This window comes from Labrus mixtus, chromosome 8, assembly GCF_963584025.1.
Source record: "Labrus mixtus chromosome 8, fLabMix1.1, whole genome shotgun sequence".
Classification (NCBI taxonomy): domain Eukaryota; kingdom Metazoa; phylum Chordata; class Actinopteri; order Labriformes; family Labridae; genus Labrus; species Labrus mixtus.
This window is the reverse complement of record NC_083619.1, coordinates 1679884-1695000: the sequence shown is the minus strand read 5'-3', so window position 1 is coordinate 1695000 and position 15117 is coordinate 1679884. Positions and strand designations below refer to the sequence as shown.

Genomic DNA, 15117 nt, shown 5'->3' with positions numbered 1-15117 from the left:
GCGGTCAGTGTTGTTTCTCTAACACGTTTAAACATAAACAAAAGCCTGCTGTTTCATTGCTGTTGTAATTAAATTTCTCTCACTTTGTTGATACATTCACAGTTCACAGTTTTCTATTTCCAGCCTCTGTCAGTCTGTCCCGATGAGCCTGTCTCAGGTCAGAGCAGAGCGTTATTTTTAGACAGTACTGGGTGATATTTTTGTCCCTGAAACAAACAGAGAACTGACAGAGCGAGCTGCCTTTCAGATGACTCACCGCTCGGCTTTAGAAGTGCTGTGGCTTCTTGTTGTCTCAATGGAGACGTGATGCTGTTCATGCAGAGACGTCTGAAACAGCATATCATTTTGTGTTCATCATTGCTGTGCTGCAGCACGTTGGAGTGCTTAAGGAGCGCTTGTTTAGCTCGGTTGGTAGAGCGGACAGCCCGTGTTCAGAGGCTAGAGGCCTTCATTGCAGCTCTCTCGGGATTGAGGAAAATAATCTGTAAAAAATCAGTAGAGATAACTCTGTGTGGATCAGCTCTCTAAACCTCGAAGGGTTAATTCATCTTTCTCCTGCCTCGTTAGGGAATACTGAGAGTCGGATTAAAGATGGAATATTTTCTGGCCGGTCTGCTATATCGCTGACCACCTGCTCTCTCGCTCTCTCTCACTCGCCCTCTCTCTCTTTCCATCTCCCTCTCTTATTATCCATCTCACTTATTTTCTCTCTCTCTATTTTTATTTCACTCTCTATCGCTTGTTCTCTTTTTTTATCTCCCTCTCTCTCTTTCATTGTATCTCCTCTCTCTCCCTCTCTCTCTGTCTCGCCATGTCTCCGCCTCGCTGTCTCTCCACACACACACACACACACACACACACACACACACACACACACACACACACACACACACACACACACACACACACACACACACACACACACACACACACACACACACACACCTCCCTGTGCTCACATATGCCGCCTTGCCCACAAACAGAAAGTGTTGAGACTCCTGCTTCACAGCTGAGTGTGACTCGGAGCTTTGAGTGTATCTCCAGAGACATACTGTGTGTCTGCAGCTCAACAGGAACATGAAACTCCTCCTCTTCCCAGGTATCGCTGTCCCTCTTTGATCTTCTCACCTGTCAATCATAATGAGACGACAGGTGCTGCTGCATCTCCTATACAGAGTAAATGGTTATCCAGCCATCAGTTTTCTTCCGCTTATCCAAGGTCGGGTTGCGGTAGTACCCAGACTTCCCTCTCCCCAAAGGCATTTTCCAGCTCCTCCTGGGGGATTCTGGGCTTACCCCGGGGTCTCCAGAGGACAAATGACTATTATTATTAAATGTCTATTAAATGGTTAAAGAAAAGAAAATACCGTCTCTGTTCTGTTTGATACAACATCTACGAGGAAGAGGACGGTGAGGGATGAAGCTAAGGAGAGAAAAAGAGAGTGTACATCCCTGCAGATATTATTCAGAACAGATTGAGACATAACCCTAGCATGTATCGTTAGCGGTGTCATCGTTGTCTCATGTTTAGCAGCTTTACTGGCTGCAGGAAGTCAACTAACCCGAGTTCTGTCTCAGGGTTGATACGAATAAATCCATCCGAGAATCGTTCTCTACAACAAGCTGCAGCTTGTCAGTCAACATGGATCGTTGTCTTCTAACAACACCGCCCTCTGCTGATCAACAGATGCATGACGTCTATGAGGGGAAGGTATAACAGCACAGTTAGTGCAGTTGCACTCAGTGACCTTCTGTGGGCGCCAATGTGTGTGTGTGCGTCATTCATGTGTGTGTATGTTTGTGTGTGTGACAGGAATGTGAGTTCAGCAGGCGAGGAGGCTCGGCGAAGGATGAGGGAGTGTGAGGGCCTGACAGACGCTCTGCTCTACGTCATCCAGACCGCCCTGGGGAGCAGTGAGATTGACAGCAAGGTAACACACACACACACACACACACACACACACACACACACACACACACACACACACTCAGCCTGTAGCTCACACAGGCACAGAAAATAATCACCTGGATAGAAACACACAATGATATGTGTGTGTGTGTGTGTGTGTGTGTTTGTTTGTTTGTCAAAGAAATGAAATATGTGGTTCTCTTAGTAAACATCTGTATCATCTTGATTACTATGCCATCTTTATTCCGTTTGCATAATTAACATGAGTTATATGCAAATGTGTGGTATGTGGTTCTTTGCAGCCCCGCATGTAAATACTGTACATGCATATTAATCTGAATAAGTGGCCTGTAGTTTGTATGGATGTTCACAACCTGCCCACTGTAAAAAAACAACAACAACAAAACAACAGCAAAAACGAAGGTTTGGTTAGTCATGGAAAGTTTAAATATAAAGTCCACAGTGCACCATAAACTGTATTAACCACCCAGTCTGTCTGTCTGCCTGTCTCTCTGTCTGTCTCTCTGTCTGTGTGTCTGTGTGTATGTGTGTCTGTCTGTCTGTCTGTCTGTCTATATGTGTGTGTGTATGTGTGTGTGTCTGTCTGTCTGTCTGTCTGCCTGTCTCTCTTTCTCGACCCTAAGACTGTAGAGAACTGCGTGTGCATCCTGAGGAACTTGTCGTACCGTCTGGCTGCAGAGACGTCTCACAGCCAGCAGGGGGGGTCGGAGGAGCTGGACGGTCTCTTATGTGACACCGGCGGGAAGGACGCAGAGAGTTCTGGCTGCTGGGGCAAGAAGAAGAAGAAAAAGAAGGGACATGACCAGGTGGGTGAACAGGTTCAGTCACATTCTTCTTACAGGGTTCCTTATGTGAGTTATAAACCAGCAGCATCAGCTGGATGGTTATTGTGTTTCCTTAGTAGATCCAGGAAGTGCAAAGTTCTCTGATGGAGACAGACATGTTATGGACTGTGTTTGGCCTCCGCTGATGTTGTTCTCTTCTTTGTTCATAAAGAGGGTGAGGGTCTACTCTCTTAGAGCTCGCATGGCGTTTCCTTTGGGCAGAAGTACACTGTCCAAACCACCAGGGTCTGTCCAAACAAGCAGGGTCAGTCCAAACCTCCAGGGTCTGTCCAAACCTCAAGGGTCTGTCCAAACAAGCAGGGTCAGTCCAGAACTCCAGGGTCAGTCCAAACCACCAGGGTCTGTCCAAACAAGCAGGATCAGTCCAAACCTCCAGGGTCGGTCCAAACCACCAGGGTCTGTCCAAATCTCCAGGGTCAGTCCAAACCTGCAGGGTCGGTACAAACCACCAGGGTCGGTCCAAACCTCCAGGGTCGGTCCAAACCACCAGGGTCTGTCCAAACCAGCAGGGTCGGTCCAAACCTCCAGGGTCAGTCCATGTGTCCAGGTGTTGTGTCAGAGCAGGTGTCACTGTTTCATCTCTTCAGTATGTGATGTTTAAATCAGCTCTGTGCTCTTGTTGGTTCAGGAGTATTTGCTCAATCCCCCCTCGGTTCCCACTACCTCGAGTCTGGAATGAATATTTATGAATGCACCACAGCTTTCTTTGATATTCATGATGTTTGAGTCAGAGTTGTTTTCTACATCAACTCCTGAAATTCACCTGGCACCTTGATTATTGTGATCTTGAGAAGAAGATGAGTCATAGCTTCATGACGGGATAGAAACGTGTGTTTAAACTCACACATGCTACAAGGTTTCCACACAGGACGGTGAGGAGATCAGAGCTGTACCTCCAGAGTAAGGCGCCATATTGGAATCTACGCACTGAGTGAAACTCATATCACAGATTTAGCAGTTCTCACTGGTTTTCAACGTCTGTCCATCTGTGGCAAAGGGGAAGGGTGTCAAGCTCTGTTCAGAAATGAGCACCCTTGTAGCTGCAGAGTTGGCAGAAGGTAAACGGCTGCCTTTGAGGAGGCTCAAACCTCTTGTCATGCTAATAAGCAATCAGCAGCACATTCTGGCTGAGTGGAAGACGTCTTCTACAACTTACAGTGAGGCTGTGGGGTTTGAAAGACTCGACACCTCCGGTGGATCAGAGAGGGTGAATTGCTCATTAGCCTCATTTGCTTTTTTTCCTTTTTCATTTCTAGAAAAAAAGATGGAAACCTTGAAATGGTAGTAACGAGCCGGGCCTTTGACTTCAATTAGTCAAACTAACTTTTGGTGTATCCAGGCAGAACCGAGAAGGTCTGACATCAGATTGTAAAGGGACACATACTTATAACAAGTAACCCCTCCCCCTCTCCTTTATCTGACTGTCTCCACTCCAGTGCAGCTGTGTGTGATTACCATGAAGGAGCGATTTGGGAGCTCGTTGAAGAGGTCTATCAACTGCAGGGTGATTAGAGGAAAGAGGAGGAGAGGCAAGGAGGAAAGGATCTGAAGATATTAAGAGAGAGAGAGAGAGAGTGAGAGAGAGAGAGAGAGGTGGAGTTGGAGTAAAGGGAGGAGGATAGCAAATACAAAAGGATTGAGAAGGGGAAAGAGTTTGTGATGCTGTGAGTTTTCCGAGTCCTATCTTCAGTTTGTTTACATCGCCGGGACGGCCGGCTGACTCCTCTCCTCGCGTATAAAAGTTGACCAGAATCAACACAAGACGAATGTTCCTCACATGAGCTTTGATTGGACGACATATAGATCAGCAAAACACAACAACATTATAATCATGTGAAGCCAACATTTCTTTTTTATTACAGAAACTGAACTATCGTTGGTTAGCCTCCAAACTTTTTTACTCTGTGTGTGTGGATGATACTGCAGTGTCACTGAGAAATGTCTCAACGGTTCAATGCCTGCGCAGTGTGTGTGTGTGTGTGTGTGTGCGTGTGCTGGTGTGTCTGTGTGTGTGCGTGTGAGAGGTTTTGAAAAGGCACCACCATGCAGGAGGAAATGTCAGATTTCAATAACAGAGGAGAGAGAATGCACAAAAAGATGAATAGCGCCTTATTTATACGTTGTTTATGAATAGTAAATCTCTCTCCTGCTGCCTGAGGGGACCGTGATGGCACCCCGCCGCTGTCAAACCTCGACTCACACAGAATTCAAAAAACCTTTTCCCTCACTCTGAATCGTGTCTCATCTTCCGCAGTGGGATGGCGTCGGCCCGTTTCCAGACTTGGCAGAGCCCCCGAAAGGCATCCAGATGTTGTGGCACCCCACCATCGTCAAGCCTTACCTCACTCTGCTGTCTGAGTGCTCCAACCCAGACACCCTGGAGGGAGCAGCTGGGGCTCTGCAGAACCTGGCTGCTGGCAGCTGGAAGGTGAGGACTGTGCCCATAGCCCTCAGATACAAAGAGGCATCTGCAGTCAAGTGCATTGAAATTCCAGTGGGTGTCAAAGAGCGGTGTGGAGAGAAAGAAAATCAAAATACCTACCTGCCATCTTCTTCAATGTTTGTGAGAGAGTCAATGGTACGCACATCTAAAGTTTGGTACACAGCAAGTCAGGATCAAATGGATATCTGATATTAATCTTATTCATGTCAGGACTGCAGATTATCAATTATCTTGTTATTAGGGGTCATAGGATAGCTACTTTAGTCTTTTATTAAGTATCATTCAAACACAGAGTTAAAAACTGAACTTAAAGAGCATATCAAAAAGTATAACCAAAAACAAAAACAACATCCGTTATGACAAATAGGATCCAAAATAAAAGAAAGACATTTGATAGATGAGACATTTTTCTCTCTTCAGTTTATTTTGTGACGGGTTTTTCTTCACATTCATGAGAAATGACCGCTAACATTTCTTCTCTGCGGCACTCTACCGATGTTATACCACTCTGACTACAGAGTCTTACCTTCCCAACCGGACTCAGATTCACCTGCTGGTCTCACCTAACCGGACTCAGATTCACCTGCTGGTCTCACCTTATCGTAATGGATTCTGTTTAACAATCCACCTCAGAATGTCTTCCCGAGGATTCAGGCTCACAGTTTGCTCCGTCTGTGTCGAGGCACAGCTTGCAGGCTGTCTCAGACTTGCAGATGCCCCCCACAGGGTAGGGGCTCCTTACACAGCCCAACCAATGGCAAATACAAATTAAAACTAGGACAATGACATGCCTTATTTGAATAAAGACTGTCACAGTTCTAAAGGACTAAAGAGGATCAATCAGAAGTGAAGAGAAAAGTGTGATTATAAAAGAATATGTGATGTCTGTATAAGTTCCTTTGTTATGAGTGTAGTATTATTAGCATGTTAATCTGGTAATATCAAATAAAGATGATAAAGCGTAAGGAATGGGAATGTCCACGTGCACAGATGACGTGTTTCTGTTCCCGTCTCTGCACAGTGGTCGGTGTATATTCGTGCTGCTGTGCGTAAAGAGAAAGGTCTCCCTATCCTGGTGGAGCTGCTGAGGATAGACAACGACCGCGTGGTTTGTGCCGTGGCCACTGCGCTGAGAAACATGGCTCTGGACGTCAGGAACAAGGAGCTCATCGGTGAGTTGTCCCTTCATAACAGAGTTCAAAGTTTCCCTAAAGGAGGAAATGAGACATGAAAACATTTGTTATCCTCGTTGAGTAATGTGCTTAAAGGAGCAATATGTAACTCTGACACCTAGTGTTTAAATTGGGTACTGCTGTCAAATTCAAAATGCTGGAAAGAGCTGCCAAAAACATGATCCATGCATGACTATAAAAGTTGTCCTTCCATCTGTATTTCCACCTTACTGCCTCCTTCATCTTCAAACCAGCCCCACACCTCATCACTGTTCTCTCTGTGCCCACAGGTAAATATGCCATGAGGGACCTGGTGCACCGTTTGCCCGGAGGAAGCAACAACAACAACACCAGCGGTGGGGGCAGCGGAGGCAGCAACGCCAGCATCCTGATGGGGAAGACCATGTCAGACGACACTATCACGGCGATCTGCTGTGCGCTGCACGAGGTCATCACCAAGAACATGGAGAACACCAAGGCCCTGAGGGACGCCGGGGGAATCGAGAAGCTTATTGGTGTGGCCCGCAGCAAAGGAGACAAGTAAGCCGAGTGGAAAGATGATGTCAGGTGGAGGAGGGGGAAGAGAAGGAGGGAGGAGATCAGGTTAAGGTCAATCACTGTGTAAAGTTGTCATGGATAACTAAAGACTACAGTACCCATGATGCAACAAAGGTGCATCTTTATAAGATGCAAAACACTGCTGCATTCGTCCAGAGTTGGACACTTAAATTGTACTACTAAAATTCACCTCTCTGATTGGGTGATGATAGTCATATTTCTGCTGTTGAAAGGAACAGGCCACGTTAGCGCACACACGTTAGCACACACACATGTTAGCACACACACGTTAGCACACACTCACACAAACGATCCCACACAGAATGGAGACTCCTGCGACTCATTTGACGTACAGCTGGACTGCAGGTCATCTGTATTTAACTGTCTCCATATTTCACATTGTTTATTTTGGGATCAATCATTCAATCAATTTTTATTTGTATAGCGTCAACTCATAACAAGTGTTATCTCGAGACACTTTACAAAAATCAGGTAAAAGACCTTACTTATTGTTATGTTACAAAAAGCAGGTAAAAAGACCTTACTTATTGTTATGTTACAAAGATCCGGCCTATCCATCATGAGCTCTTTAGCAAAGCAGCAAAAGTTACAGTGGTAAGAAAAAACTGTCTTATTAAAAGGCAGAAATCTTCGGCCGGATCCCCGGCTCATGACGAAACAGCCTTCACAGGACTAGACTGTGCTGGGCTTGGAAAGGGATAGGGATGAATACAAATTAACGCTAATCGTGACGCCGCCTGCTGCTCGTCTATATAAAGGGTACCTTTGATTAGCAAAGCACACAGCAGGCAGGTGCTGCAGCGTGATGCGAGACTGCGGGACAGACAGACATATTTAGATATGAAGATTGGCAGGTTGGACAAGAACAAGACAACAAGAAAGGTGAGACCGAGTGAGGAGATCATGCAGCAATCAGGAGGGGGTGAAAGTAAAGATTTAGAGACGCTGTGTGCTCGTTCAGAGCTGTGAGTCAGTAAACACAAAGGAAGGTCCTAGACTCAGAAAGTGCAGAAAAACAGCATCAGTGGACACATGCCGTACATCTGCAGGTAAACACCAACTTTGTGTTTGTCCAAGTATGTTTTGAATCTCTTTGCTTTGCAGGCACGATGTGCAGCCACACTATTCAAAAGAATTCCATTTAACCAGATGGCTTGGAGAAACAAAGTTTAATTTGGAAGCAGCTGATAAGGCCATACGAGCCAATAAGAGCCAGTGCCATTAGTCCACAGAGTCACACCTGGAAGACACAGGATGAAATATTGGCCAATCAATCAAACAATAAAGCAATTATGCAATAAAGCCAATTTATAGGGCCATGTGTTCCATCTTCATCTGTGGTCATTTCCTCTCCGCAGACAGCTCTGACACGTCTCTGCGCTCTTTATTTATTCAACTTTGTGATGACGTTTTTTTATAGCTATACCATTGTCAGCGGGAAACAAAGAACAGTCCAGCTTTATTCTGCATGTGTTTTTCCTCTCTGCTGAATTCCCAGACATAGTCCGAAGGTGGTGAAAGCAGCGTCTCAAGTGTTGAACAGCATGTGGCAGTACAGAGACCTGCGCAGCCTCTACAAGAAGGTAAAGTGTGCCCGGCTCGGCCTGCTCGGCTCCTGTTCTCAACTGGAAATATCTGAATTTAAATTGTTATAGCACGACTCTCTCTCATTTTCATATCTTTGTGTTTTTCTTTCCACTCTGACCTCAGGATGGATACTCCCAGTACCATTTTGTGGGCTCGTCCTCGACAATAGAGAGAGACAGACAGCGACCTTATTCCTCCTCTCGCACGCCGTCCATCTCTCCCGTACGGACCTCACCCAACAATCGATCAGGTGAGTCCACCCCTCCTCTCTCTTGTCTTCACGTTTGTCCTCTATCGCTTGCTGCATCAGTACAGTCCAGTCAGTGGGAGTCCTCGTACCTTGAAAGAGTTTCTAATACTGAGCGCTTTACAAAAATCCATGCTCACTCAGAATTCAGACAGCGGGACATCATGGCGTGTTCACTACATGTAGTGAGTGAGTTCAGACCCAGCCTCAGTGTTGTTGTTCTCTATGCACTCATGGAGGCCTCTTGTCCAATCAGAACACTCTGCAGACAGATCCAGCAGTGTGCCCCAACCCTCATCCCGATATTTACCGCCATTATCCGTCGCTCGTACACGCCGCAGTGAGTCAGAGCGCTCTGATTACTGTTTCATTTTAAACTGCAAAAGGCCCGGTAAGAAATGCAGCAGGATCAGTGGATTGATATTAGCGTCACATCCAATACACATCCATCGTTTCCTCACTCACCGCCGGAGGAAGACAATCAGACATGAATTATAGCAGAATATCACAGGTTTTTAGAGATGCAGACTTTGTTACCTGAAACCAGCAAAACAAGTTTCCTGCACAACAACAAAACAATGCAGACTTCTAAACACATGATGAGTAGAGTCGCTGTTCTTAAAGTGACTCCGGGGCTCATTGAGACACGACTCTGTCCAGAGAATGTACATTGAGATGCAGGAGCACGTCTGAAAGTATCACTCCTGCTAAAAGTACAAAGAGGATGGATGTTTTTAACTTCAGTGAATGATGAATTTGAGGGGATGCACATCGTTCAAACCCAGCTAGATGTATGAGGCTGTCAGCTGGCCGTGACAAAATGATCAACACTCCTTATTGTCTCAGTTAACAAGAAAGTAGTTCATTTAGTGACGTCTCATGTGCATCTTTAGTCTCTGTAATGTGAACATTGTTTCATCAGCTGCTCGATGCAGCGGCAGGCAAAGGACAGCGGGACGAGTGAGTGGCAGCAGTACATCAGGCTGGTGGTATCAGCAGATCATTAAGGAGTGAATGGATCAATGCTGGCTGTGTTCTGACATACAGAGGAGAGACCACATGCTTGTTTTTCATATATATAGCCACTCCTCCACCTTTTCGAGGGCGATCACATCGGAAGACATTATACCCATCGATAGCAATGTCCTTGTCAGAGACTGCTTTACTTAGCCAGGTTTCTGATAAAATAAGGATGTCTGCATTGGTTGACTGAATCCAGATTCTAACAACATCTAGTTTTGGAAGCAGACTCCTAATATTTAAATGAATTAATCCTAGGCCTGTCCTGGCTCTGAATTCATCAGGAGTACTAATGTTATTTAAAGCAGGGCCTGGATTCGGTTGTACATTGCCTGATAGCAGGAGTAAAAGTAATATAAAAATTATCCGCTTCAGATGAGATGAACCAATAACAGCATTATTTGGCTCCATGGTGTCAATAAGTGTGATTTCAGTACAAGTGAAACATCTTTTTAAAACAAAAGTACACCATAACTGGGTAAAATTATTATTCAAGGCTATCAAGAGGATATCAATAACAGCACTGATAATTCAGTAGTTTCTAAGGACCAGGTAATTGTTATTGTATTTGGCAAAGTCAAAGGTTGGTGGGGCACTTGGTCGGGTACACCACCACAATTGTGGAAAACTGGTCCAGGGAGAAGCAAGAAACTCAGGGACAGTGCAAATGTTAAAATCATTGTTAAAATTGTTTCACCAGCTACCCAGGTCGGTTGAGTCAATTTTAGAAAAAGGGACTAGAGGTTAGAGGGATGGGGAATCACCTGCAGGAGCAAGGCTAACAGAGGTCCAGGCTGTAGTAGATGGAAGGCCAGGCTGAGGCTAGCAGAGGTCCAGGCTGTTGCCGGTGGAAGGCCAGGCTGAGGCTAGCAGAGCTCCAGGCTGTAGCGGGTGGAAGGCCTGGTTGAGGCTAGCAGAAGTCCAGGCTGTAGCCTGTGTAAGGCCAGGCTAAGCTAGCAGAGGTCCAGGCTGTAGCAGGTGGAATGCCAGTAGATATTAAAATCCTTAAAACAGTCTGGAGTCTCCTTTTGGAATGATTTGGAGTAAGCCGTCCTTTAGCTTAAAACAAATAAAAACACACTAAAACAGATGTGCACTCAGATGTGAAATTCAGAGTAAATTCAGACTAAATTCAAAGTACCCTGACAGGCAGACAAACAAAGGACAGTGCTGGCAGCCATCTTGGATTTGTCTGATGTTTCTCTGCGGGCCGATAAAGATATCAATATTAGGGAGAGAAAAAAATCTGATATGGATATATCGGCCGATATCTTTCTTAGATCTATCCTCAGTCTGTAGAGATAGAAACACATTTATTTAGCTGATCCCTCACATGCAGTTATCAAACACTTGTGGAAAAGATTTATAGTGAAGACAAATAGTCGCTCAGCTGGAGAGTAACTGAGCGTGTACGTGCATCACCACTCGACACTCTGCAGAGTCATGATGCTTGTTGTAATCCATATAGCGCCCTCTGCTGGTGAAAGAGAACTGCTAGTTTAATACAAATGAAATGCTATGTGACTGCTGAATAAATCTTGTAATATCGATGCATATTTGCGATAAAATAAGCCAATGCCGATAGTCACAGGATATGATAATATTGGCCGATATTATCGGCTGACAGATTAATCGGTTGGCTCAAATTTGAATATCAATCAATCAATCAACTTTTATTTGTATAGCGTCAACTCATAACAAGTGTTATCTCGAGACACTTTACAAGAAGCAGGTAAAATACCTTACTCATTGTCTGTTAACATTACAAAAGAGCAGGTAAAAAGACCTTACTCATTGTTATGTTACAAAAAGCAGGTAAAAGACCTTACTTATTGCTATGTTACAAAGATCCGGCCTATCCATCATGAGCACTTTAGCAAAGCAGCAAAAGTTACAGTGGTAAGAAAAAACTACCTTATTAAAAGGCAGAAATCTTCGGCCGGATCCCCGGCTCATGACGAAACAGTCTTCACAGGCCTAGACTGCGCCGGGCTTGGAAAGGGATAGGGGGAGAGATGGGATAAGATGCAGGAAGAGGGATAGAGAGCAAGGGGGTGGGGGGAGGTAGACCGTCCATCAGCAATCCGGTGGGGAGGGGAGGGGGTGTGTGTGTGTGTGGGGGGGTTGTTCTGGCAGGCCGCCAACCCACGATCCGGTGGGGAGGGGGTAGTGGTGGGGTGAGGGTTGTTCTGGCAAGCCGTCAACCGACGATCTTGAGGAGCCTAGGAGAGCTCGAGAGCTCCCAGGAAAGTAGGTGGTTAGTGACTGAGATTTATAGATAGATACATGCAGTAATATGATGTACTGTATATGCAGAGAGAGAGAGAGAGAGAGAGAGAGAGAGAGGAGCTCAGGGTGCCAGTTCCCCCGGTAGTCTAAGCCTATAGCAGCATAACTAAGAGCTGGTCTACACCAGCACCAGCCCTAACTATAAGATTTATCAAAAAGGAAAGTTTTAAGTCTAATCTTAAAAATACAGACTGTGTCTGCCTCCTGGACCCCGGCTGGAAGGCGGTTCCAGAGGAGAGGAGCCCGATAACTGAAGGCTTTACCCCCCATAGTACACTTGGAGACTGTAGGTACCACCAGCAGGCCTGCACTCCGGGACCGCAACGCTCTCGAGGGACAGTACGGCACTAGTAGCTCCTTCAGGTAAGATGGTGCCTGGCCATTTAGAGCTTTGTAGGTGAGAAGAAGGATCTTGAATTATATTCTAGACTGTATAGGGAGCCAGTGCAGAGAAGCCAGGACAGGAGTGATGTGGTCCCATTTCCTGGTTCTGGTCAGTACACGAGCTGCAGCATTCTGGACCCGTTGAAGAGTCTTTAGAGATTTGCCAGAGCACCCTGACAAAAGAGAGTTACAATAATCCAGTCTGGAGGTAACAAATGCATGAACTAGTTTTTCTGCATCACTTTGCGACAGGATATTCCTGATCTTGGATATATTACGAAGGTGAAAGTAGGCTGTTCTTGAAACTTGACTGATGTGAGAGCTAAAAGACATATCTTGATCAAATAGAACTCCTAGATTCCTAACAGTGGTGCTAGATGCCAGGCTGATGTCATTAAGGACAGTCACATCACTAGAAAAAGTCTCTCTGAGGTTCTTAGGGCCTAGCACAATAACTTCAGTCTTGTCTGAGTTAAGTAGCAAAAACTTTCTGGTCATCCAGGTCCTAACGTCCTTAAGGCATGTTTCTAGCTGACATAACTGACTGGTACCATCGGGCTTCATTGATACATAAAGCTGAGTATCATCTGCATAACAATGAAACTGTATGGAGTGTTTCCTCATAATATTTCCCAGAGGAAGCATATATAATGTAAAAAGAATTGGTCCAAGCACTGAACCTTGTGGGACTCCATGGCAAACTTTAGTGTGCATAGAGGACTCATCATTAACATGTACAAACTGAGATCGGTCTGATAAGTAGGATTCAAACCAACTTAAAGCAGTCCCTGTAATTCCAAGCAAATGCTCCAGTCTGTACAGCAGGATCCGATGGTCAATGGTGTCAAAAGCAGCACTAAGATCTAACAAGACGAGCACAGACAGAAGTCCCCTGTCTGAGGCTAGAAGTAGATCGTTTGTAACTCTAACTAGTGCAGTCTCAGTGCTATGGTGGACTCTAAATCCTGACTGGAACTCTTCAAATAAACTGTTGTCATGGAGAAAGTCACACAGCTGTTTAGCTACCACCTTCTCCAGGATCTTCGAGATAAAAGGAAGGTTGGATATAGGCCTGTAGTTAGCCAGAGTTCCTGAGTCCAGAGTAGGCTTTTTAAGTAGAGGTTTGATTACCGCTACTTTAAATGTCTGTGGTACATAGCCTGCCAGTAAAGACATATTGATCATATCTAATATGGAGTTGCTAACTAAGGGAAAGACTTCCTTAAACAGCTTGGTTGGGATTGGGTCCAAAATACAGGTTGACGGTTGACAGAAAAAATGGAATATAACTCTGAGAGGTCGATTGGAGAAAAACAGTCAAGACAAATATCTGGTCCTGGAACTGTCTCTGCCGTATCAGACGTATCCGCACCAGGTAAGGGCAGGAGGTTACCAATTTTGTCTCTGATGTCTAGAACTTTGTTGTTGAAAAAGCTAAGGAAATCATTACTGCTGAGGGCTAGAGGAATACAAGGCTCAATGGAGCCATGACTCTCTGTCAGCCTGTCTACAGTGCTGAAAAGGTATCTAGGATTGCCTTTGTTTTCCTCGATTAGAGAGGAGTAGTAGGCAGCTCGGGTGTGACGTAGAGCCTTCATATATCTTCTATGACTATCCTGCCAGAAAAAACGAGATTCTACCGTTTTGGTCGAACGCCATATTCTTTCAAAATTCCGTGATGATTGTTTCAGAGTACGGGTTTCTGAGTTGAACCATGGAGCCACTCTCCGCCGCTTGACAACCTTCTGTTTCAGGGGAGCAATCGAATCCAGAGTAACTCTCAGCGAATCCACTGCACTATCAACAAACTGATCTAGCTGAGAGGGACTAAAGCTATCGTAAGAGTTTCCAACTGGGTTGAAACACGGTACTGAATCAAAAACAGCTGAAATAGCTTCCTTAAATCTAGCCACAGCACTATCCGACAAACTTCTAGAGAGCACACCTCTTCCAGGCAGAGGTAATTCTGGTAGGACAAAATCAAATGTAATAAAAAAATGGTCTGATAGCAGAGGATTTTCTAGGAAAACTGTAAGGTTATGGATTTCAATTCCATAAGCTAAAACAAGATCCAGGGTGTGGTTAAAACGATGAGTAGGTTCGTTTACACCCTGGGTGAAACCAATAGAGTCTAATAGTGACATGAAAGCTGTGCTCAGGCTATCATTTTCAACATCCACATGGATATTGAAGTCACCTACAACAATTATTCTATCACTGCTAAGGACTAAGTCTGATAAAAATTCTGCAAACTCAGATAAAAACTCAGAATATGGGCCAGGGGGGCAGTAAACTACAACAACTAGAACTGGCTGAAAGGTTCTTGAGACTGGATGTGGAAGACTAAGAACAAGGCTTTCAAAAGAAGAAAAATTCAGCTTTGGTCGAGGGTTAACTAAAAGACTGGAATTAAAAATAGCTGCTACTCCACCACCTCGTCCGATGTCTCGAGGTATATGAGTACAAAAATGACTGGGAGGAGTGGATTCATTCAAACTAACATATTCATCTCGACACAGCCAGGTTTCAGTCAAAAAAAGTAAATCAATATGCTGATCTGATATCAGATCATTCACTAAAAGAGACTTGGATGCTAAGGACCTAATGTTCAAAAGTCCGCA

General features: G+C 45.0%; 2 protein-coding genes across 8 annotated transcripts in view; one reads left to right on the top strand and one right to left on the bottom strand.

Moving 5' to 3' along the window:
• LOC132978590 (neuropilin and tolloid-like protein 1) overlaps positions 1-15117 on the bottom strand; it is a 609128-nt gene that overhangs the window by 517131 nt on the left and 76880 nt on the right. The gene's annotated exons all lie outside the window — the stretch shown is intronic.
• ctnnd2b (catenin (cadherin-associated protein), delta 2b) overlaps positions 1-15117 on the top strand; it is a 145642-nt gene that overhangs the window by 123165 nt on the left and 7360 nt on the right. For 4 of the 7 annotated variants that reach the window (XM_061043799.1, XM_061043797.1, XM_061043795.1 and 1 more), the window contains 8 exons: positions 1-3; positions 1814-1931; positions 2554-2736; positions 5030-5203; positions 6240-6390; positions 6681-6930; positions 8459-8552; positions 8680-8806. The exon at positions 1-3 is cut by the window's left edge and continues 184 nt beyond it. In XM_061043799.1, the coding sequence (XP_060899782.1) occupies positions 1-3; positions 1814-1931; positions 2554-2736; positions 5030-5203; positions 6240-6390; positions 6681-6930; positions 8459-8552; positions 8680-8806 (1100 nt within the window). The remainder of the gene's footprint in view (positions 4-1813; positions 1932-2553; positions 2737-5029; positions 5204-6239; positions 6391-6680; positions 6931-8458; positions 8553-8679; positions 8807-15117) is intronic. The other 3 variants (XM_061043801.1, XM_061043798.1, XM_061043796.1) reach the window with 1 other exon arrangement.